At 45.8% G+C, this 25,737-nt stretch overlaps 1 protein-coding gene across 1 annotated transcript; it reads left to right on the top strand.

The window, feature by feature from the left end:
* prkcha (protein kinase C, eta, a) lies at nucleotides 1–23,594 on the top strand. Its single transcript, XM_030116921.1, is given in 22 exon segments — nucleotides 1–171; nucleotides 174–204; nucleotides 207–307; nucleotides 309–371; nucleotides 5,543–5,606; nucleotides 8,640–8,657; nucleotides 8,660–8,754; nucleotides 8,756–8,790; nucleotides 8,886–8,920; nucleotides 9,016–9,129; nucleotides 9,467–9,598; nucleotides 9,693–9,826; nucleotides 9,904–9,972; nucleotides 9,974–10,036; nucleotides 11,021–11,194; nucleotides 14,184–14,338; nucleotides 18,091–18,229; nucleotides 19,505–19,577; nucleotides 19,580–19,623; nucleotides 19,625–19,693; nucleotides 22,988–23,134; nucleotides 23,212–23,594. Coding segments are annotated over 22 exon segments (2,061 nt in total). The 5' UTR covers nucleotides 1–15; the 3' UTR covers nucleotides 23,362–23,594.
* The last annotated feature ends 2,143 nt before the right edge of the window (nucleotides 23,595–25,737 follow it).

Below are 25,737 nucleotides of genomic sequence, written 5' to 3'. Positions count from 1 at the left end.
CTCGCCGGTTCCGAGATGAAGTTCAAAGGTTACCTGAAGCTGCGGATCGGCGAAGGCGGTGGGCCCTGAAGCCCACCTCCTACTCCCAGCGCCCACTCGGTCATCTTCAACAAGCCGGCCCCGGCGCTGGACCCCTACATCGTGGTGAAGGTGGACGACTTCAAGCTGGGCCCAGACGCCACACCAAGCAGAAGACCAACCAGCCACCTACAACGAGGAGTTCTGCCTGGACGTGGCGGACGGCAGGCTCATCGAGCTGGCCGTCTTCCACGACACGCCCATCGGCTACGACGACTTCGTGGCCAACTTGCACCATCCAGTTCCAGGACCTGATGGAGACCTCCACCACCGGGGGAGACCTACGAGGGATGGTGGGTGAGTCGCTCTGGTTCCGGTGATGCCCAACCAGAGGGGTGCGACCCCCAGCGGGGCCAGCCAAAGTTGATTGACATTTTATCTTCTGGGTTATTAATATTTTTAGTCTGCATTTCATTCATATATGTCTCAAAAGTGGCTAAGTTTAGGTGTTTTCCTCTAAAAGAGTGTAATTTACGAAACAGCGTTGCATTCTGGAAACAGACGGGAAGGTTGCGTTTCCCCCGTTGCCGTGGAAACAAGTCAGAATGTTGGCAGAAAGTTGCGTTTTTGATAATTTCCCTTGGGTGGCTGAGACTCCGGTGTAGAGTTTTCATTCTCTCAGTAAGACGTTGCTGGTGTGATTCCCACCCCCCATCTGTCCTTGAGCAAGGCACTGAAGCCCCAGACTGCTCCCAGTGGGTGGACTGAGCACCTTGCATGGCAGCTGCCCCAAATGCAACTGCTGCCCCAAATCTATTGTATTCATTATTATGTATGTAATAAAGAAACCTGACAGGAGGTAAAGGGTCTTCCTCAGGGGACCCACAGTGGTGGGATTCAAGCCTCTCCACCCTCCAACCTCTGCACACCACATGACGGTAAGCTGTGACTAATTAAAAAAAATATGTGATTACTCATTAAGAACTGATTGACAACCATCATTATTCCATATTGATAGCAAAAGCCAAGAAACAGGAGGCTAAAGAATGAAGTGGAGTCACGGTTGGTGGGAGCTGCGGACACTAATGTGACATTTTAAAAAGTGTGTTAAAGCATTGAAACTCAAGCCTCTCACCTGTTTTCACAATAAAAGACATTTTTTAATGACTGATCTGAAGACTGCCTGGGTGAATTTTGGTTACAAATGAAATCAGTTTCACCTTCTATTTATTATTTTATCCAATTCTTCTGTCATTCAAAATCAGTCCCAGGGTAACCAGTCCGATTCCCCACCTCGCCCTGACCAAGTTCCTTCCAGTGGTGTGTGTGTGTGTGTGTGTGTGTGTGTGAGCGTGTTGCACAGCAGCTGTCACCCACTGGTGTGTGAGTCTGTGAATAATTGTGTGTGTGAGTGTGACTCATCAGTTCAAGTGTGTTGGAGCCTCAGAAGTGATTAAATGTGTTGTGTACTTTGCATTATGGGACAAAAAGAAAGCAGAGCGATGAAGTGAAAGAGCTTGAGAGGGTTTAGAAGTTAATTCACTGTTAGATAGGACTGATTGTTGCTTTCCTTGTCATATTGTGAGTGTGTGTGTGTGTGTGAACGGTTATTAACCTGAGGAGTTTCATGCCTGAAAACTTCACCTCCGTCTTGTCTGAACTTGAATCCTGCCCTGCTGCAGGAGACCACCGCTGCCGCTTCTCTTTTTTTTCACATTTGCATGTGCGCGGCGGTGTGCGCGCCGGACAGGAACTCCTCGTGTGTCGCTGCTCTGGGCTCGGCTGGTTCGCCGTGGCTGGGCTGAAACCGCATGCTGGTGCACGCAGCAGGGGTGTCAAACCGTTGAGGAAACATTCAAGCGGAGACGATCGCTTCGCCATGACTGTGCAGACGGGTTTATATTTCTAACTTCACACTTCAACTTCCACAAAGTGTCCAGAGTTTAGACGCAAACTGCACTTTAGAATATCAGAGGAAAAGTCAACTGTTGTTTCAGCTTTTTTTTAATTTTTAACTGAGGACACTTGGATGCTGTGTTTTTACATTTTTCTTGACTTATAAACTGAAGTTATGAAGAGTGAAACTTCAAAGTGGGTTACATGTGCCACTGTCACCTAGATTCACACTAGACTGGCCCTCAGAGTGGAGTTCCCCCTCTGCTGACTGGTTTCATCCCTGTGGGGCTTTAAGTCTCTGCAGGTGTTTCAGAGAGTAACACGAACCTGTCCGGGAAAGCTCTCCTAATCAGACACATTCACCTCCATCTGTTATTGTTGTTTTCCTCCTGCGGGATTAGAAAGCAGCGGCGGGTTCCAGGCAGACGGCAGACACTCATAATGAACCGACAGTAAACAGAGGCAGAAACCATGAAGCCACTTCAGCAGCAGAGTTGACTAAACACGTCCGCAAAATGAGTTTTAGAATGAAAGTAAAGCAGAAGCGTCACTTCTCATCTGCCGAGAGTAAAACCGGCTGGATGAGCTCCAAACTCACTCTCTCCCTTTGTCTCGTTCCAAGAAGGAAATCTCCACTGGATCCCGTTGAGGGAACTGATGTAATAAATGTCATCAGTGGAATTTGTGCCTACAGCCTGCGACTGTTGCACATTTATATTGTCTTATTTTCTGATATTAATTTGTCAGGGCCTCACTGATGATGCTAGCCTGTATTTCGCCCTCATTGTAAATCAGATCGTGTTTATTCACTGAGCATGTAGAACCACACAGCCCGCAGGCTTTAGCACTAATAAACCAGGTTCCAGGGCAAAACCTTCAGATGACCGCAGCATGAGAGCTTAGTCTTTAGTCTTTTTATATCTGATGTTCATTCAATAGTTTATTGTTCTTTTCTACTTTTTAAGGCCAACACCTCTCCAGCAGTTACCCTCCTCCATGGTGTTTCTTTGCGCTGGGCCTCTGTGGGAACGTGGTGGTGGTGTAAGTGGGTCGTGAAGGTCGTGAAGGCCTCCGGCGCTTCAGCTACACTCAGAAGTGCTTTGCACACATTTTCAGTCCAACCCTGAGCGCTGAGGGGGAAGTGTGAAAGTGAAGCTTTGTCTGCAGTTTCAGAAGAAGTGACTGGTCGCTGATGTGTGTGTGAGAGTGTGTGTGTGTGTGTGTGTGTGTGTGTGTGTGTGTGTGTGTGCTCGGCTGGTTTGTGCCACATGTTTCAAGCCTCCACATGCCCAGGCTGATGTTTCTCACTGTTTTCCCACCAGCTGATCACTGCTGGAGGGTTCGCTGTTTTAAACACTCACGCCAAGATATTTACATGAAAAGATTAGTTAAAATTCTCTTCTGAATGTTGCTGAAGTTACTGTCTGGGAGACTCCTCCTCGTTTCACTCCCAGAGTACTGGAAGTCTCTGCTCATCGCCACATGACCATCAGGCTCGTTTTCTTTCCCTCCCACCTGCTGACGCTCACGCACATGAGTTTGACCTCCGTTTCAGTTATTTGGAAGCTTTTTCTGATGCATTAAACCGCCTGTAATCTACCTGTCCCAGAGGTCCTGCTATGTTTTCCTCTGAAGTCTACTTAAGTACTTTTTAAGGGGTGGAGCTTTCATGAAGGAAGGATCTGATTGGCCAAACATATTGACCTGCAGGTGTAGTGTTCAATGTTCACCCTCTTTTCTGGGCCATACGTCCATTATTTGTCTATAACTAGATGTCAGTGCGATCCAGCTGTATTGGGGGTTTTTTTCTGTGGTCCTGCAGTGTTGTTTTGACTCAGACCGTCTAGTGATCCCAGAGTGGACATACTGTGTCTTCATATACTATGAGACACATGACTCAAAAAACACCTGAAAAAAAGAAAAGTTTAATCGATTCTCCAGAAAATGAGGTAATGACAGATCTTATCTTCATCGCTATATTCGGCATGAGTTCATTTCGCTTGTTTTCCTGATGTTGTGCAATCCGAATCACACCGTTTTTGTTCTGAACCACTTGAAGCTGGTTGGGATTCTCTTGACTGTTTTCATATAAATAACGCCGTGTAACTTCCATGACATGTCAGGCCTCATAGGAAGATGATTGGACTTGTTGATTGGTGTTAACCTCCTGTATATTCTGCCGCTGCTGAGGCGGCGTTTAAACGCAGATGTTGCTTCATACGTGACGCAGCGTTTGATGTTCTGCTTTAAAACTCCAGCATCATGCTGCCGCCGCTCACCACACGTCAGTTTGATCAGCAGCGCTCAGCCACAGTTTTTACATGCCTGCAGGTTCCCTGAGAGCCGAATGTTCCTCACAAGCAATAGTTGGCGAACAATGAGTTTTCTCGGCAGACTCGTAAAAATGTGAGTATCTTTGAGGTGACAGTCTGAGGTGCAGGAGCCCAGCAGAGAGGAATTCCAGTCATGAATGCGTCGCTGCTTTTCAGCTCCACAGGTAAACAGAGGAGAAAAATACCAGAGATAAGACACAAAGCGGAAGTTTCACGCCGGACTTCCAGCCAGCCTCAGGATGTGAGCAGGTATCTGAAACCAGAGGTAGAGAGCAGCGTCTGAGGCGGACGTGCAAGACGAGAGCAGGTCCACTTCACGCTGTATTTACGCTGCACATGCTCTTTTCTCTGTGAGCATTTTCCATCGTGGGCGTACATGCAGCACAAATAGCGCTGAGCTTCGCGCAGTGGCAGAAGTTCCACTCAGTGGTTGCTGCAGGAAGTTTCTTGCATCATGTCCACCTACGGAAAGAGCCGCCGTCTGAACGTAGGTGGAGATATCGAAGCAAAAATAACTCGCGGCGCGGCATCACGTCACCACGCTGGCTTCCACAGGCCCGGCCGGCCCCGACCTGCTCTGCGGTTTTGTCGCATTGCCCGGATTCCTCACACATTATGTACAATACTGAGAGGAGACTCAGCAGTGAGTCTGAGCCTCCACTCATGTTGTGATGAAGGTTCGCTTTGAATCGAAAACCGCTCTCACACACATTTTCTTCACTTATCTCTTAAATGTTTGGACTGAAAGTGACTTTTTAATTTCTTTGCTTCACTTAGGTTCAACAGCTGGATTATTTTGATTTATATTGTCTGAAAATGTCAATTAATTGAATGTTTTTCTGCTCCCTCTTTCTAAGATAACTTCGTCCTTAAATATCTTCTAGTTTTTCAGTATGTTTTATGCAGAATGTTGTTGAAAATAGAAGACATGCTGCTGATTTTTCTGCAGTATATGAGCAGAAAACTTTGTTTATCTAGATGTCCTATCAGCAGTCTGGGGGTTCTTTATAGGAGAAGTCATGGAAAAAAATATCAGAGATCAAAAACCAGCTTATTCTTAGAAAAAAAATATCAAATGAAATGTAAATTCAATTCAAAATCTCAAGCAGAGTGCAGCATAAAATCAGAGCTTCTTGAAAAGTGAAGTTGAACAGAATAAACGTGAAGATCCTATAAACAGCCCCAAGAAGAGCTGAAGGGTTGGATTTTATTGTTTTACAAACGTTGTATAGTTAAATGTTTGCTTTAGCAGTGTGAGTGTGTCTCAGTAATCGTGTGTGTGTGTGTGTGTGCAGATGGACTTGGAGCCACAGGGGAAGGTGTACGTCCTGATCACGCTCACCGGATCCTTCGTGGACGGTACGTCACCGAGCGCCGCTCGGCCTCGCTTCGTCACATCTTCACTGTCCAGACTGACGTACGCAGTCTGGAGACATTCAGGTTTGATTCATTGACGTCTGTCTGCAGCATGTCAGAGAAAAGGTGTGTGTTAGTGTGTGTGCACGTAGAGACAGACAGTGGTTGCACGTTCGCTGCTTCCAGAGGTTTTTATGATGAGCTGCAGTGAAAATTTAATCAAATTAAATCTTCAAAAACATTTATTTCAAGTATAATTAATATTTTTTTTGAGAACTACAACAAACACTCGTCATTTCCCTTTTCAAGAAGATCATTAAACACACGCAGAGGTTTCACAGCTTGTCATCTGAGTTAACCCCCATCCCCCCCTCCCCACCTCCAGCGTGTTTCACAGCAACACACCGCTTCTGGTCATGGTTGTGTAGCTCTCACCTCACAAATGGCTCCACCGCCCTAACCACAGCTGCAGAGGCCGCGATGTGCACGGAGGTTTGACACACTGTGAGGCTGCAGCAGCAGCCGCCATGCTTCTGCCTTCCCCTCGCAGTTTGTCTTCTATAGCGGATGAGAAAAGTACGGAGCCCCGCAGGTGTCAGGGTGCAGAGTATTTGTTAAGGCGAGGGAACGCCTTCTATAGTGTGGGCACGGGTGATTAAAGCGTTCCCTCACCATAATAAAGCGAGCAAACAGGATAAATAAGGCGTTCCTTCGCTGTAATAAAGCGAGGGAACGCTATAATAAATTGAGCACACCTCTATGTTGTTGATGAGCGCTCGTGATCTGAGATGAAGCATGCTGTTCACAGCAAACGCAACACGGTGACTGGCAAAGGAAAACATGGAATTGATTTATGCTATTTTGTTTTATTTTCATTTTGGGCTAACATACAGAGAAATACTTCACTTTTCATCCAGTGGATTCATTATGAGTCTAAAGGCCAATACACACTTCAGGATGATCGGGCTGGCCCCAGCTTCTCCTCCCAATCGACGCCGAAAAGGTCTGATTGTCAGATGTAGGCAATAGTTTGGGTCCGATCTTCCTGTGGTGTGTTCAGAGAGATTTTTTTCCGGTCGGAGCCGCTCGGGAGGCATCGGATCGTAGATAATGAACATGTTTAATATTTCTGATTGTAAATCCTGTTTTTGTGTGGTGCCCCTGCTAGACAGTCAGCTCAGAGCCAACCTGTCCACACCCTCCCAAATAGGGCTGAAACGATATGGGCAAAAATTTCATATCTCGATATCCATGCCAGATATCTCGATATCGATTCGATATATTACAATGGTTTCAGTGAAAGTTAAGCATTTTTCAGAAAAATAAAACTTCATAATACCAAAACGATTGTAAACAAAAAAAAAAATGCAGTTTTATTTATGAGAACTCACTGCCACTACCACCAAACTCGTTTGTGCAGATTCTGCAGCCGCCCTCTGCCATCAGCTGTCAACCAGTAAACGAGGTTTGTGGTTGGCTGGCCTGACCTGTGCATGGGCGAGCTGACATGCAGGGCAAGCAGGGGAAATCTTGATATCGTTGATCTTGAGAAACTAATGTCCTGAATGTTCATATCGCGATATCGATATAACGATATATCGTTCAGCCCTACCTCCAAATAAAGCTCCCTGATTGACTGAACAGCTCCGCCTCACCAAGGTCTTGATGCCGCTGTTTATTATAAAGAGAAAAGAAAAATAAAACCTTCAGCCGTCAGTGCTGGAGACATGAATATGTGTCTGTGAAATATATTCACTACAGAAACAGAAAAGCCAGAGTTTCTAAACAGTGCAGAAAGTGAGTGGTTATTCCTTAGAACTGTATCGCTCCTGGATGAACTGTAGGCTATTTCCTCCATTCAGACCCAATCCCCGATCTGATTCATTCATCTGCAGCTCCGCAAGTCCTGCAATAATCCCAGTGTTTTAATTCACCTCCATTATTAACCATCACAGAAGAATGAGAGGAAGAAAAAACTTTCCAAGGACTCTGTGTCTTCAGAGCAGGCAGAGCGGATGATGAAACTTTTCCTAATCAAACTCAACTTCTGGTTTAAACTATCCAATCTGGGATATTTAGTAATTTAAAGAAGTATCTTGTATTGTCACTGACTGTTGCTAATAACTTATTTCCACTGCTCCACTCAGGAGTCAAAAGTAAAAAAAAAAAAAAACAACAACTCACCAAACATGAATAAACTGAATTATTATCAAAATGTGGGGTAAATTCTAAGAAAATTATGTCAAACTATAGTATGGCATTTCAACTTTCTGACGGATTCCTTACACTCGGCGCTCCGTGTGCGCGCGCTGACAGAACGAAGCCGATATGAATGAATGTACAGAGGGAATGAGCTTTTCTCTTATGTAAACATAGGAATGAAGAGAAACCGCCCAAAGTCTCGTTTGACTACACGAGATTTGGAAGAGTGAGGAGCAGATTCTCTGATGAAGAATCTTCTCGTGTGTGTTCTCTGAATCAGGGAAGATCGGTGATGGATCAGAAACCCGCCACATGGAGTCACGCAAACCCATGCAGGCTCAGGGAGAACGTGCAGATCACACGCACAGGACACAAACAGGCCACTGTTCAGCTCACAGAGGAATGTAAAGAGACATGTGGAGCTGCGGGTGATCAGACTGAAACAGGCGACCGTGTCTGCTCTGACGGACGCTACGTCGATGATGTGCTTCTAACAGACCGGGACTTTTCTCCTCACTCTGATCACTGTGTGCGTCTGCAGTTCCTTCACTTTGTGGCTTTTCTTCATTTGTCTTTGATTTTCTGGATTTGTGACTCTTTCCTCTGGCTTGTTGGCACCAGATATAACCTATCAGTGAAATGATGAAGTGGAACGGATCAGGTGGAAACAGTTTGGGACCGTCGGGCTTCAGGCACAGAGAAAACACTCTAACTGGAAATTAGACATCAGATTTTCTACTGTGATATTGTAGGAGTTGAGTTGGAGTTTAGTGAGGCAGTGTTGTTGGGTGATGCTGTGGATGACTGACAGCAGAGCTTCTGTGTGTCGACCAGACGACGCCGTGGTGAAGGAGAGTACAAGCAGCTGTCCAGGAAACGGCAGCGCGCCGTGAAGCGCAGGGTCCACCAGATCAACGGGCACAAGTTCATGTCCACCTTCCTCCGCCAGCCCCACCTTCTGCTTCCACTGCAGGGAGTTCATCTGGTGAGGAGAACGGCCGCCGCCGCCACCGTGTGTGTGGTGTGTGTGTGCGCGCGCGCGCTGTAAACGGATCTGATGCGTCCCCTCCTCTTTCACAGGGGGTGTGTTTGGAAACAGGGCTACCAGTGTCAACGTGAGCGCTCTCCTCCTCCTCCTCCTCCCTCACTTCCCACAGTTGCCAAAACACGGCGGCTGGAGTTATGAGTGTGACCTTGTGTGTCTCCTCAGTGTGTACCTGTGTGGTTCACAAGCGATGCCACCAGCACGTCGTTACAGAGTGTCCACACAAGAAGAAGGCCGTGAGAGAGCCGGTAACCGCACACCAGTCGCTTGGCACTCAGGTTTTGAGAGAAACGCTGTTAATTTCATCCTGTAATTAATAGAAATAGTTTTATACACACACACACCACACACACACACACACACACCACACACACACACACACACACACCACCACACCCTACACACCTCAGGTGCAGGTTCCTGTTTTCTGTCTGAGCCGATCACTGAACCAGAACATTTAACGTCACTGTAGAGACGACGACAGAAATGGGAGACAATCACCCATCTGTCCTGTCTCTGCTCGCTCTCTCTCTCTCTCTCTCTCTCTCTCTCTCGCTCTTTCTCTCTCTCTCTCTCTCTCTCTCTCTTTCTCTCTCTCGCTCTCTCTCTCTCTCAGAAAGCACCAACCCAGGCTTCAGCATCAATGTCCCACACAAGTTCAACATCCACAACTACAAGTCTCCCACCTTCTGCGACCACTGCGGCTCGCTGCTGTGGGGGATCGTCCGGCAGGGGCTGCACTGTAAAAGTAAGGCTCCCGGAAAGGTCGAAGGTCACCAGGTCGCGGTGTCGGGACGCCGTCTTTCAGCGTGTGTGTGTGTGTGTGTGTCTTCTCCCATCAGTCTGCAAGATGAACGTCCACATCCGCTGCAAAGGAAACGTGGCGCCCAGCTGCGGGGTGAACAGCGTGGAGCTGGCCAACAAGCTGGCGGAGATGGGCCTGCAGGCCGAGGGCCTGTCCAGGAGGAGCTCCGAGGTACGGAGCCTCAGGCTTCAGTGTGGCGTCCGCTTTTAGACGCGACGCTCATCAGTGGGGTGCGTTTCCCCCGACAGCTCAGGAAACCGGAGCCGAGGAGGCCGACGTCCGAATGGCGGGAGGGCCTGGACCCCCAGCAGCTCACCCCCCCGCCTGGGCATTTCAGACTTCACCTTCATTCAAGTGCTGGGCAAGGGCAGCTTCGGAAAGGTAGCCAGTGGCCCGCCTGCTGTTCTGCTGAGCTCTGAACTTTATATTCTCCTCTTTTCTCTTTTTTAACAAACTCTGTTCTCTCCATTTGTGGATTTCCATAAATTATATGTATGTGTGTGTGTGTGTGTGTATATATTAATATATATATATATATATATATATATATATGTGTGTGTGTGTGTGTATCTTGATATAGACGTATTTATATCCAGCTTTAGGTTCTACAAGTATATCTGTATTTCTACATTTTATGTTGTTCTCTTGATAAGTATGTTTCTGTGTCTCTCTGACTTTCTCTGTTTCTCTCTCTTTATCCCTGCCCCCCCCCCCCTCTCTCTCTCTCTCTCTCTCTCTCTCTCTCTCTCTCTCTCTCTCTCTCTCTCTCTCTCTCTAAACACAGGTGTGAGGATATATTTGGTTCAGAGGGCATCAATATCAGATAGTGTGAGATACAATGTTGTTAAAGTATTGACCGATGTTCCATTTCCCAGACGTCCAGTTTGCAAAGTTAAAAACTATGTCTCGCTTCAGAAAACACTATTTCCAACTATTCATAGAAGCAGAGAAAGGGGAAGTGAGCAGTTTTAGATGTTTCCACTCGGAGTTTCTTTCAGGCTGCTCTTATCAGCAGAAAGTGTTTGAGTTCACTAACGGCTGGTTGTTTAAGACGGGTCTGTTTTTGCTGCTTTCATTGTGTGTTTGGGAAAGGATCAGAGCTCCTCAGCAGACGTGAGTGTTACTTGAGTCTACGTCATCCTCCCACTCGCTAACCAGCTTCACGTCACGGTGGTGAGACGCACATTAAGGTGCAGGGTCACTTTCTCAATAAGAAAAGCACTGTTTCCACACAGCACCTGCACGGTTCACTGAGTCACAGATCAAATTAAAGGTTTAGTTGCTTCTGTCACGGTTTTGTTTGTGTGTTGGATCATCTGTTCGTCTGCTTTCACCCTGAATGAGGTGCTTCGTCTCGTGTTTCAGGTGATGCTGGCGAGACTAAACAGCAACGAGCGCGTCTTCGCCATCAAGGTGCTGAAGAAGGACATCATCCTGCAGGACGACGACGTGGAGTGCACCATGACGGAGAAGAGGGTGCTGTCCCTGGCCCGCGATCACCCCTACCTCACACAGCTGTACTGCTGCTTCCAGACACCGGTGAGCACACACACACACACACGCACACACACGCACGCACGCAGTGCAACATGCTGCTGCATAAACACTCCGTTTGTCCAGAAATAACCACTGAGCAGTGAACACAGCAGCTATAAACAGGTTAACTTGACATAAATACTCACCTATCAGCAGTCCTCTGCCTGCTTCAACTCTGAAAAACCACCGGAAGTTGTTTGTGATCCAGCGAAGGTCAATGTGGGGAAATGCCACCCCCTGCTGGCCGAAAGAAGAAACTGCACTACTCTTTCTGTCTTTACTTCATGGTTTGTTGCTGTTTTAACTTTTCATCCTTTTTTTATGTCGTAATTGAAATGTTGACAGAACCGAAGGGACCACAGCGCAGCTGTTTAGAATGTCACGTATAAAGATTGGTTGAAATCCTTTAATAAAGAGTCCGTCCCTTTAATTTCCCTGTAATGTGTGATGTTTGACAGTTATGACAGAAAATAGTATTTTTTTAAAGTGACAATACGATATGTCATAGATTCAGTCATAATTCGAGTCGTGTTTTGTTTTATGTGTGATAACATCACATTTCACTCTATAATAAGATAACGATAAAGTCGTGAGAGAAAAGATGGATTTTTTTAACCTTTATATTGAGATTATCATTTTCTGCAGTAGCTAATTGTTTGTTGTGACACAGAGTATCTACAATTTCACAAAGCCAAAGAACAGCTTTAATGCTTGAATTAAAAGGTTATTTTCACTATTCTACCAACTACAGTAACAATAAAACATGTTTAACCTTTAAAGTAAAAAAACACGGCTGATAAAGTCTGATATAGTTTCCTCTGGTAATCAAAATGTGTGTTTACCTGGTTTTGTAGCCATTTTAATTTGAATTATCAGCTTAATTATTGATTCATTTTTTAAATTTTTTTAGTTTCCCTTTTGACTTGATTTAGGCTGTCTGAGCTGTTTAAGCCATTGTAGGTTGGTTTTTTGTTTTATCTGTTCTCTAGCCATCACGAATTTGGCTCTTCCTCCTTTGCAATCATTTTTAGCTGATTTCCTGAGGGATTTTAGAGAATTGCACTGCAGACGTCTGCTCTGCTTTTGGCTTTATTTGTGGTTTTAGAGTGAGAACCTCTCTAAGCGCACCGTCTGAGTGTGAGTTTGAACAGTTTAGTGTTTTTTAGTTCACCGACTTGAGGTTTTGTGTGAAGTTGTGTTGGCCAGCAGGGGGCAGCAGTGTCTCACTCCTCAGGGTGAGACATTAAAGAAAGGAGTGATGCTCTTCAGGCTCAACAATCCTAATCAGCTTTACAAAGCTGAACCTTCGCTGACCTATTTCACACTGATCAAAATATAGTAACCGTGCCTCAGTGACACCACACACACACACACACACACACACACACACTTCAGACTAAAGGCAGTTATAACAGCGTGTCAGACAGCTTTAACCTTTATGCCTAAAAAGAGCTGAGCTGTGTTTGTTCTTTACATTCTTGAGGTTTCGTGTTTTCCCGGTAGCGTCTTGAAAACAATGTCCGTTCACACAGCAGCAGCAGGAACACTGAAAACAATGCAGCCATCCTGTGAGCCGTTAGTGCTCACAGTTTAATCGCAGCGACATGACAGGATAACCTTCCAAAAATGACAAATCCAGTTCCCCTTTGTTTTACTGCTGCAGTCTGAGCAGGAGCAGTTCTGTCGCTGTGAAGCGCCGTCGTTCCCACAGTTTCTGCTCCAAACGCTCAACAAATGCTTCGACTTTGCACTCGAAATCAAAAAAGCAGCTGGAATGTGTGAAATCCTTTGAGCCACTTTGTTTCTCCTCAGACTGATGCTGCTGAAAGCCGCTTGTTTCTCAGAGGATTTCTGCAGCCTTCAGCATGAACCAGTGAAAAAAACTCACAATCAGAGCCTCTATGGCAGGGCCTAAAATCAGGGCCTCAAGATTTCCAGTTTATCTCGTATGTTTACAAAAAAAACATTAAAACACTTTCAAAACTTTTCCAGAAAGCAGAGAAAAAGAAGTTTTTTATTTGTATATTTGTCATTACATTAACCTCTCTCACACACACTCACACAAGTTCATCACACATCTTCATTTTATGTCAAACAACTCGCTAAAATATCTGAAAACTTCCACATAATGAAATTTGAACTCTTCTTGGAGAAAAGAGCAGAACTCATTATTCAGTTTTGAACCATTCTCGGGTTCAGCAGGAACTTAGTTTTTCTTTCTTTAAATGAAATGGGAAGACTAATTTCATTATTGTATGAATTAATGTCATTTAAGATTAGATAGTCTTTTTTTTAAATATATTTCCAGTAATATCAAGTTAAAATGCATTTAGAGTTACTTTCACTTATGAACTCAGTGATTTAATCAGGAAAATGTCTGCTCGGGTTGGATTGTTGTCTTCATCTGAATATTTGAACAGAAAATAGTTTGTGCCTGTTCAAACAGAGTCTGGTGTCAGATAAGGAACCCTGAACAAACACTTCAATCTGAAATCGCACAGAGAGAGTGTGTCGGGCGATGCTGAATGGCGTTTCCTCGTGAGGCGGTGGAAACGATCAATCATCTCGCTCGGCCCAGCGCTCGCCCGTCAGACATTATCTGAGTAATTCCTGCGTTGAGGAGGATGATTCAGCGGCGCAGACTGTCCCTGGGTGTCCCGATCAGCGAGGACGCCTCATGACCACGTCTGTAAATCACGTCCTCCTGCAGTGTTTCTTCCCCAGGCCTCCATTTTCCACACCACCTCTCGACCATAACCTGTAATGAGAAAGAAAGATTTATGACTTTGATCAGTGCTTCACCCCTTTTTTTTCGCCCCTGTAACTTTAAACATCGGCCGGTTGCACAGATATCCATTATAAAGATGGGAAATTTATGAGCAGCGCTCCTGTAACGCCCTCCAAGCGATCCGAGGCGGTCCTGGTCCTGGTTAAAGATCTGGGAGCTGCTGTGAGGTTCTGCCTGAACGTTGTCTCCTGATCCACCCGGCAGGACCGGCTCTTCTTCGTCATGGAGTTCGTGAACGGCGGCGATCTCATGTTCCACATCCAGAAGTCCAGGAAGTTCGAGGAGGGCAGAGCGCGGTTCTACACGGCGGAGATCACCTCGGCGCTCATGTTCCTGCACAGCAGAGGCATCATTTACAGGTTGGAACCGGCCAGACTAGAAGTTTCCAGATTACCGAAATCTCCTGACTCAGCTGCTGTTTCACGCCAGCAATTGGGAAGTTATTTTTGTAATTGCACAGTGTTTATTCGGTCTTTTCCCAAACGCAGTCATGACTAAACATCATATTAGCATCGCGTTTTGCCAAAGGAAAATAGGTCAGATGGAAAAAAAAAATGCCCAGCTTGGAAAAACAGTTTATGTGGCTCAAAAAATTTGAACGGAAAAGTTTATTTTTCCCATAATTTAATTCAAACTTTGAAACTACCACACATTTACATTTATTACCATTATTTTATTACATAATTTGTTTTTTACATCCTTTTTTGCGTCAATTTTTATAATTTTAGATTTTTAATCTTTAAAATTAAAATACTCATAATATTCCAATACTTGAAGGAATTTGTTGTTTTTCCTCATTTTTAAGCTTGAACCCAAAATTAGGACAAGTTCTTGCATCATTTTAGAGTTTAACTTCAAGATACAAAGAAGAATATTGATTCTTTTGGTTTATATGATTAATATAGTCAACAGGTGAGTTTTTCCTGTTTGTATTTCCACTGGAGTCTCTGAGTTATCCAGCTTGTCAGTCTTCTTTGTCCTGCAGTACAAGTTTGAACCAGAAGGTGGTGTGTTGAGTCGAGAAGAAGCATGCTAGTTGTTTAGTTAGTTGATTTAATCTATTATTAACTATACAACTTGGTTTACAACATTATTGACCACATATTACCCCAGAAGGAGGCTGAACCATTAAAAAGAAAAAGAAAGGAGTGATTTTACAGCGCTAACATTGCTGGAATGAGACTTTTAGCGTTAAAGAAACCAGCTAGATTTCCATGTTTGACCTCTAAAGTCATCGAAAGCCTGAAAATCTTCTCAGTAAACTGAAGCTCTGCGGTGTCGGCTGAAAAGACGAACCAGAACGGTCACGTCCAGGTCCGACAAGTCAGTGGAGTAACTCAACGCTGCCCCCGGTGGACAGCAGTACTGTGACTTTAACATTAGAGTTCATGTTTTGAAATTCACACTAAAAATGTGGAATTCTCAGCTTCTTGCTTTTAAGCCTATTCTAACTCCATCCTGTTGAATCCCTGGATGAAGTAGAAGATTTAAATGACAAAGCTCCTTGCTGCAGAGTCCTCCCCATAAAAACTTATGGTTGCTATAAATGATGCAGAGTCTGTTTGTACTCCCGTCCAGGCCCAGTGCATGATGGGTAAAACAGTGCAGGGAGGTTGCATCATGTGAGCGAACAGTAAATCCTGAGTTATATTTAGAGATCCTTATGTCCTGTGTCAGCCTGCACCACAGAACATGACTGCGTCCTGAAGAGGCTGCACACACTTCACATGCAAACATCAAAATAACGCCGTGGAATCGCAGGAGGAACTGGAAACGCCCTGTCTAGTAAAACAAATTATAAACTCTGTTGTGTAATTTGCATGTGTTCTGATGGCAGTGTTTAAGACGATCCTCTTATTTTCTCATTTTTCTTCAAAAGAGGTGAAATAGTGTAATGAATGAAGATGTACGTTTACAGTCTGAACCCAGAGCTTCTGAGGGCCGAGCCGGCTCAGGAGAAATCCAGCGGCGGTAAACACTGCGTCGTGAAAAGCTCCGTGCTCTTATGTAATCCAGCCTTTAACGAGCCTGTAACGAGCTCCCCAGTCACACTGCAGCTTATCTCCAGCTGTTTTTATTTGTACCATCTTCGTTGTGTTCTGACAGAGCTGTGAGATATTCACCGATAATCCCGTTTAAATAAAACCTCTCAGCTCGTCCCGAAACGTAAAACGCTCTGCTGAACATTAAATAAACATTAACTATCGCAGCCTTTTCATCTACATGTTCTGTTGTCTTTTAACCATAGTGACAAAGAAACAGTGGCTCGCACCGTCACACTGCATCACACTTCTTCTCACCACTTCCTCTTGAAGACATTTCCATGTTGGTGCAGCTGTCTCTCACTGTGGGCTCAGAGTTGTCAGCTCTGCAGTTTTTCACTCAGACTTTGGACCCTGGAGCGTCTCTTTATTAATATCAGCATCAGGCGAGCGGCGGTTACTTTTTAATCAGTACAGCGCTGCTTCACTTCAGATTTCACATTTTTCCCGACTGCAGCAGCCGTCTGCGAACACCTCTGGCTGAGAGTCTTATCGTCCGCTCACACACACGCTGGCGGTGACGGCTTCCATGCCACACGCTGACGTGGGAAGAGGAACCGGGGTTTGAACCCGCAGCCTCGAGTGAGGCGGTTCACCCGCTGAAGCTGTTTAGCTCTGGAGCTCATTCATTCAGCTGGCGGGAGCACACACACACACACACACACACACACACACACACACACACACACACCCTGAGCTTATGAGTTCAGGTTACACAATCAGCTTTAGGAGGAAAAGAGCGAATCACGTCCGTCCAAAACAAACCGGCGAGCGGCGGCGGCGGCGGCCGGCGGCAGTGTTCCTCACTGTTCATACGGTACCAACAGAAAACAAACATCCTCTGCTGGGGAAGAATTGGCGTGTGTGTGTCTGTGTGTGTGCGTGCGCGGCTTCAGGCCGCCTCTTTTAAATGACCTTAGTGTGAGGACAGGCCATCTGATCACAGATTAGAGCGGCCTTCACTCAGCAGGTTTAATCTCCCCGTCAGATGACGAAGCAGCAGCTGACACCGAGCCAGAGCGCCACATTTTTCCACACCGGCACAGCAGAGCCGCATCAGTGCGGCCCAGTCTGCTCTGTGATGCTCCTCACACACTCCTGAAGGGTCCTGAGAGGAATGACGGTGTGTTTTCATAAGCAGGAAGCATCAGACTCTCCATTTTCCTCCAGTAGAGACTCTATTTTCCTCACCTGTCGCACAAACAGCAGACTGAAGAAACAGAGAAAGACAAATTGGCGCAGTGGGAGCAGAATAAATATTGACATTCGAGCAGTTTTTGCTTCTTTTTTTTTTCTTTTTCCTGGCCGAGCCGAGCAGCCGTCTGCATGTTAAAACCTTTCTTAATGCTCCGGTCGTCTCTCTGCTACAACAGCTTCAGTGTCCTGGGATGACTGGAGCTTTTCCTGCCTCTGTTTCTTCTTCCAGTCAGAAGCAGAAACAGGCTAAAATCTACTGACGGAGCACAACGGTTGCTTCGTTATTAGTACAGTTGCTTTTCCAGGATTTATAAAATCATTGAAAGTTAATTACTTTTTCATTTAGTTCAAATTTAATATTATAATATTCTGGGAAATTTGCAATTCTCATGCCTTTTAAGATAATACTTTTTATGAATATTACTTTGCTGTAATGTTCTAGTTTATAACCACAAAGTATATGGATGTTTCACAGTTTTGAAAAATAAATTTAGATAAAAATGAACCTTTCCTTTAAATTTAAAGCACCAATTGTTGTTGTTTTTTTTAAATTGCTGTTGAATTGTTTATTTCACTACAATATTTCTTCATTATTTCACTATATTGGCCCAACTACTTTAATTTCACCTGGTTTTGGATTAGTATTATTTGTCTTCTTTCAGGTAATTTCACCCCTTTCTATTGCTCTTTTTTTATTACTCACTCTTGTAGTAAACTTAATGCCGTTTCTCTGATATTTACTGTTTTCTCCTTCCTTTATTTTTGTATTCAGTCTCCTTTAAAGCCCTTTGAGTTGTGTTAACGTGCATAAAAACTGCGTTTCGTATCAACACGTCCGTTTCTCTTCCTGGCTCCTCCGTCTTCCGCTGCAGGGATCTGAAACTGGACAACGTCCTCCTGGACAAAGACGGCCACTGCAAGCTGGCGGACTTCGGCATGTGCAAAGAGGGCATCGTCCAGGGCGTGACCACCGGGACGTTCTGTGGGACCCCGGACTACATCGCCCCCGAGGTCAGTTCACACCGAGGGAAACTGCTCACATTTTCACCCGCAGCTGCAAAGATGGAAGGAAATCAGCCGCCTGTCTGCAGCGGCTCAATATTTTATGCGGGTTGATTGAGTGAAGGAATGCTTGACTGGATGAATGACTGATTGGATTATTGATTAGTTTCATGTTTTCCACAGTAATAAATTAGCTTTTGAAGGGGCTGGGTGAAGCAAAAAGCATGCCAAATGCTGATCTGTCCTCTTAAAATCAATAATTCATTCAGTCAAAGAAGAAAACTAAAGAAGAAAAAATTCTCTCAATGATGCAGGTGTATTTAACTTTTCCCTAACAATCTCTCCGTTAATGCTGGCGTACATCTCCTACTTATAGATAGAAGCATTTGTCAGTTTAAGCAGAATTAAGGTTTAACCACGAAAAGGTGTTTTTTTTTTTTTCCTACAACTTCTAACGAAAGCGAATCTGACTCAGCACTGCCACCTAATGTCCAGCATCGGCATCACCCAAAGGTCAGGTATTGTCACGTGTTGTTTTATGATGACTTCATGTGGGTGTCGCTGACACTGTGTCAGAGGGTCAACAACACTGTATTCACAGTGTGTTTCCTCAAATCAGCCTTGGTCCTCAATTCCAGCCAATATAAAAGTTCCTGTAGTGAGTTCTACTGAGGACAGGATGTTTCTGTGTCTGTCTCTGTCTGTGTGTTTCTATCTGTCCACGCCTTCTCCATGTCCATTTCGGGGAGAAGAAGCAGCAGCTTTCTGCTATCATGTCTTCATATTTACGGTGGATTTATGGCTGTGGCTCTGAGGAATGCTGCCGTTTGACCAGTTTAAACCAGAATGTGACTCAGAAGGAGAGGCTGAAAACGATACTTAGCTTGGTTGTACGCCTTGTTCAGTGTAGTGTCTTGTTGAATGTATTCAGTATAGATAGTGAGCTCTGATAGCTTATCGGTGTTTTATTTCCCCGCATGACGCCACGAGGGGAAAATCTCTGAATCATTTGTTTGACGACACATTGGTTACAAAGTGAAGCAAGTGAGGAGATGAGGCTGTCTTCACTTCCGGGGCTTCATACGCAGGCTGTGGGGCCTCGGATTACCGTCAGAAGAGTACATTTACCTTAATGTTGAACCTCTAAATTTTCTGCACTGGCCCTTTAACCATAAACACTGTATTTTGTGTCTGGATTTATGAAAGCCTCCTTCACTCTCCTCCTCACACTTATTTACGCTGCCGTTGGTCTTCTGTAACACTGAGTGTTTGGTTTGTCCTCAGATCCTGCAGGAGATGCTGTACGGGCCCTCGGTGGACTGGTGGGCTCTGGGCGTCCTGCTCTACGAGATGCTGTGTGACACGCCCCCTTCGAGGCGGAAAACGAAGACGACCTCTTCGAGGTCGATCCTCAATGAAGAGATTGTGTACGCGTCGTGGCTGAGCACGGAGTCGGTGAACATCCTGCGAGCCGTGAGTCCGCCTGTGTTCACTCTGTTCACTCTTTATTCACTCTATCCACGCTGCGCCCTGTGAAAGCTGAAGTGCTGTGGTCTCTGCTCCACGCCGTGTAAAAATATCTGACGTGATGATAAGGAAATCAATGTGTTTTCTTCGTGACGTGTGACCGGCAGCGTGGACAGGATCCAATAATCTTTAAAGATTTACTTTAAAAACATATTTTTTCCGGATTCCTGCTTGGCGGCTCTGCAGCTCCCTGCTCTCAGACCTGAAGGTGTTTGGGTGAAGCAGGTCGCTTCCTCTCGTCCTTCAGACTCTGACTCTCTGCCCCGGCAGCCCGGTGGCGTCTGCCAGCCAGCTGTTTGGCCCGGGCCGTTTGCATAACTATATTAGGCATGGTCCACTGGGCCGCCACAGCGCCCCGGCTATAAATACGCCAGCACCCCTCCTCCTCCTCCTCCCCCTCCTCCTCCTCCTCCTCCTCGTATCCTCGTCGTTATTCCAACATGCTCGAGGAAGCACCGAACCAATCTCCCCTGCTGATGTGCGGTCGCCCCCGCTGACATGCGTTACGTGGAAGTGTGAGTGGATTTGCGCGCCGCTGCTCTATTTTTACAGCAGGTTGATCCGCGGCGAGGCTCCCTCCCCTCCCTGCTCGGCCTTTATGGAGCGCCGCTGTCATCTCGTACTTCTATCAGGATGTCTGAGGAAGGAGAGTTTGAGCATAACCTCGGATGCTGTGGATTCCTGATGCAAACAGGCTTTTCGATCAGTATTAAATAGTGTATCTTTCATCTTATGACACTTTACAGATTTTTTTCATATTAACTATTTTTTTTTGCTTTTTGAAACACCAGTTTCTTTAGGTGACAGTTTACAGTTATAATTTTAGATGTAATAAAGTCTAAATCCATTTTCATTTGGTTCACAGTTTGCAGTGACACTGAGGGCCGGTGCAGCAGAGCTAAAGGCCCTCATGTGGCCCGCGGGCCTTATGATGCCCACATCTGCTGAGTACATGAAGTGACGGTGAACTATCACAGGATGGGACTTATTTAGTAGAGGATGTGGGATCAGTAAAACATGTATTAATCAAATTAATGAGAATACAAAATATTTGAACTTTAACTTTCAGTACGAATCTTCTCTGCTTGACTCGTGTTTAAACACACGTGTCTGACAGTTTCCCTCCCGGCCTGCATTAACACCAGACTGATTCAGTCCCTTCGTGTGATCTGCTGGCCGTGTGTCTTCTCTGCTGCTGCAGTGAGAAAACTCTCCTCTGAGCCGCCGGCTCCGGCCCTCAGGCTGGCACCGCCGTGGAAAAATGGCACGTAGTTCTGTGGAATAGTTGTGGAGCTGTGCGGTCTGCAGGCTCCTGAACCGGCCGACCTCTGCTCCCGTGGCTCGGTTCATCCCCCTCTGCTGCTTCTCGCTTTTAAAATGTTTCACTTCAGCCACCGTAAATCATCCAGTCACTCTAAATCCATGAATTTATATGAAACCGTCTCTCCATAGAAGATGTGTTAACTTTAATTCAACAAGTGGCCGTATTGGGTAACTTCTGCATTTCATCATTTTTCTCCATAAAGTATTGAGAAAGACGCTGCTGCCGTCTGTTCTGCCACTTCTCCCTCCAGTCAGTTCATCAAGTCAATAAACTAAGAAAAACTGCTTCATTCTTTCTTGGCCTGAGACCCACTCCCAGCATCCACCTCCGGAGCGAGGACTCATACAATCTGATTACAAACATTCTAATGCAGTTTTCCATGTAGTTTTACCTTCCAACATCAAAACAGCCCTTTTCAGTGCAATTTAAATAATGAAAACCAGCTTTGCTGATGGGAGACGGGGGGTAAACCCTGCACAAAAAGAAGCAGCAGAAGAAGAAAAGGTTGAAAAAGAAGCAGAGCATGTTTTAAACAATGAGCATGATTTTTTTAAATTTGGTTATTTGTGAAGAAAATATGAACACAGGTGCTTTTACAGACGTCCAGCATCATGGTGTGTTTTTCACTGTGTTTATTTAGACGTTACATTGCTGCATTTCATCTGAACCGTGGACTTTATTAGGCTTGTATTCAACGAGAAGTGTTTGGTCGGATGTCACATGCACTATTGATGACAGATGAAGTTCAGTACAGGGGTCAGAGCTGAGCTGCCGACACAGAACTGTGCAACAGCTTTAGACGGCTGATATAATGTCATTTATTCACCGTGTCAGACGAACACGAACGTTTCTGTTTGGATTCTGGATCCAGCAGAAGGAGAGCTGCTCTGCGTGGAGCAACGCCGTTCAGTGTTTTATGACTTTACTGGGAGAAAACAGGGAGAATTTCATGTGAAAAACATAAAGCCGGGTGTCAGACGTCTGCTAAAGTGCTAAAACAAACATTGTCTTCAATTCCTCTCATAAAGTAAGTGCCACTTGTAGTGTTTTACTGGAGAGTGCAGGTTTGATAAAACAAGCTGAGCTCAGTTCACTGCGTTTTACACCAGGAAGCTCTATGAAACTGTCACACTTCTACAATAGCACTTATTTTTCTTTAAGATATTTCACTTCTTCCATTATACTGGCTTGGCCCACTTTAGTGAACTAAACTGAAAACTTTAGACACCCTCGTACTAAAAATATACATATATGAATAAGTGAGCATTAATCCCACCGACTCGCCTCACACCAGGGAGGTGTGATTTGATGCCTTTGAAGAAGCTCTGGGAGGTGGAGATAGTGAGAGGGCGTTTAATCTCACGCTGTCACCGAGGAGACGCAGCCCCATTAGTTTGTTGTTCCCTCGTCTGAAACCACTTCCAGCCGGGACGGTTTTGAGAAACACATTAAGTTTGCTCTCTCAACTCTTGACAGCAGCGCTTCAAAAAAATAACAACAATAAAAAGGAAGACATGAAGGCGGGGCGTGTCCTTCAGGCCATTGTTTGGCTGTGCTCTCGGGGAAGCTGAGACTCGCCGCACTGAGCTGAACTTTGTCCTACTGAAGCAACCTGGGAGTTGCCGAACACAATCGAGGGCGTGCTCGTCTCTTCTGCTTTCTGTAGTAGAGGGGCGGGGCTTGACTGGATGAGCTGGCTCGCCGTCAGTTTGGCCTCCTGCCATGGAAATCTGGTCCGATCTGGATGAATAATAAACATCACAGCTCCCGACTGAGTTCCGACCTGAAATAAACAATCAGCTGACTCCAGCTACGATAAACCTTCATGCATAATAAGCTTTGATGGCTGTGGGTGAAAGACAGACGGACGACTCGCGCTGCCAGCTGCTAACCTTGTTCGTTCTCGGCCTCCGCAGTTCTTGAACAAGAACCCGGCTCGCCGCCTGGGCTGCGTGGCGTCGGAGGGAGGCGAGAGCGCCGTGACCGCCCACCCCTTCTTCACCGGCATCGACTGGGAGAAGCTGAACCGCCGAGAGATGGAGGCGCCCTTCAAGCCCAGGATAGTGAGTGACCCGCCGAACGGCACGCGGCGGACGCCACGCAGGCTTTTCACTGTTTTCATTGCGCCCCTCGCCCTCAGAAAACGCCAGAGGACGTCAACAACTTCGACCCGGACTTCACCCAGGAGGAGCCCACCCTGACGCCCATCGACGAGCCGCTCATCCCCTCCATCAACCAGGACGAGTTCAGAGACTTCTCCTTCACGTCTCCGGAGCTGCTGGAGTCCTGAAGGCCGTGTGTGAAGCACGGAGCTGTCACATTCCCCGGAGACTCGTGTGTGTGCGTGTGCGTGTGCGTGTGCGTGTGCAACATGCTATGGAGATGACTGGACTGGAGCTGGACGGGAAAACCCGGCTGCACCTGGACTCTGGCGTTTTCTCACTGCGTGTTCAGCGAGTGTCGTCGTTTTGCTGTACTCAGTTTGCTTCATTTACTTTGAATGAAAAAGCACTTCTTTTTTAAATATAAGTTCTCGGTGTGTGTTTTTACTTTTTCTCTTTCCCTCAAACAGCATTTCTTTTTCTTCTTTTTTTTTTTTTTTTTTTTTTTTTTGTTTTACAATGACAGGAAAAACTGTGCCAGTTAAATCCTGGAAGAGCTGAGTGAGTGAAATAGTTTCTCAGTGATGTGATGAAACTGGAAAAATACAAATTCCCACAAACCCCTGGATGGTGGAGAGAGGAGGGCAAGGTTTTTCCACTTCGAAATTTAATATAGAAGCAGCAGAATAAACTATAATTACTGAAGGTGTTAACATCGCTCTGGGTTTAAAAAATTCAGAAGGCCTGAGTTGCGGGATTGGGTTTCACACTCGCAGGTGCTGGTCATTGATTATTGATCGGTCGGTCACACCTGGCGACGTAACCCCGGCATCCATTTCCGTGGTTTCCTGCCGTTAACCGACTGGTTAGAGACTGATATAAGACTCCGGAAGCGGTGGAGAGCAGGTGGTGATTCATGCTCATTATGCAACATGTGAAAGTTTGTCGGTTTAAGGAGCTCGTCAGGTCAGTCTCTGACCTCGGCCTTTTGGTTCCAGAAAGTGTGCGAGTGTGTGCGGCCAGCCTCTTGCTGTGTGGGAGCATCACTGAGGAGGTCGGCAGACCGTACAGTAAGACGAGCCGATCGTCTGCTGGGGGGTTGGGGGGGATTCAGTCCCTGCAAACCAGCACTGAGTAAACAGGAAACCACACGGCGTCATCGCTGTCGCTACAGGAAGAGTCTACAGTGAGAGATTCTGAATCTCTGACGAGCAGATAAAGCTGGTTATGAGTCGTTTGTGAGTCGAGTCATTCGGTAAAACCAGAAAGAGGAAACTTAACCTTGCTCTGACTCCAGTCTACTGTGGCTGAACCGGCCCGGCCACGAGGGACATGAACCTTTCCTGTTAATCTGAAGGAGGAAGTCTTCCTGCGCACCATGTGTTTATCGCCTCCTCCTCCTCACATCCTGGATTCTGCTCTAAAGACTGCAAATTGCCAGCTTGAGACACAAAACCATGTGTGCGCACAGTTAAACCCAAATCTGCTTCTCTGCTAATGCAGAGTCAATGGTGCATAGAAAGCAACTATCTTTAAGCCACTTGTGTGTCTAAAGGACCATAAATCTCATTCAATCCCTGACTGACCTTAAACACAACTGGAACTCAATATGTAGAAGTGCATTGATCCCGGGGACTGACCACCGGCCCGCCAACTAATCTGCTTTCCCTCCACTCCGATCAGTGTGTGCTATACAGAGAAGAGGACATTGGATTAAAGCACTTTGGGTTTTTGTTTATCCATTATTGTGGCCCCGCTTGGCAGCTTTCCTCGGGTTACGTCTGAATTGTGAGGGAGATTTAGGAGCCTTGTCTCGGCCTCCATTATGAAGAGTTAGCGATGGCTGCCAGCGGTGTCTCCGCGCGGCTTGATTGTATCAGTGTTTGATTCTGCTGTCCAGACGGGCTGACGGATAACCGCCAAGGCAGCGGCAGATCAACACAGACATCGGCCCTCTCAGTCCCCCTGCAAGTCAATATGGATCTATTGCTTTATTTTTATCACCGACTGGGCGTTCAGTGCATCAACAGAAAATAAATCAATGCCTCTGGAGCAGCTCCTGGGGTGATACGTCGCTACTGCGGTGGAACGTGACTCTCAGCCTGTCAGGAGTCTCTCGCAGTGACTAAACCATGAACTCTGCACACACACACAGACCGTTGATACCATGACGGTGCAGTGTGTGCTGCAGATTTCAACAGCTGAGATCACACAGCAGAAAGTAAAGCTTCGGTTTCTAAAGGGTTGCGACAGTGTGGGAAATTCAAGTCCAAACAGGAAGCAAGAGTCTGTTAAAGTCACACTGATGTTTTATGTAAAGCGAACATTGCACACCGGGTGGCAGTAGTGAGTAGCCCAGCGTCACGTTTCATTAATATTTTACAGGAAATCGTAAAACACACAGACCACAAGTCCCTGCACAAAATATCATGTAGCATTTAAATGATTAGATGATCAGAAGGCTGATCGTGTTGTGTCTAGCAGGTGATCATCATGATCATAATGATCCACTGTGTTTCACAGGAAGATGCAAACAAACAGATTTTTTTGGGGAAAAAAAAAGT

Source organism: Salarias fasciatus, chromosome 19 (genome assembly GCF_902148845.1).
Source record: "Salarias fasciatus chromosome 19, fSalaFa1.1, whole genome shotgun sequence".
NCBI lineage: Eukaryota > Metazoa > Chordata > Actinopteri > Blenniiformes > Blenniidae > Salarias > Salarias fasciatus.
This window is presented reverse-complemented; position numbering and strand designations above follow the sequence as displayed.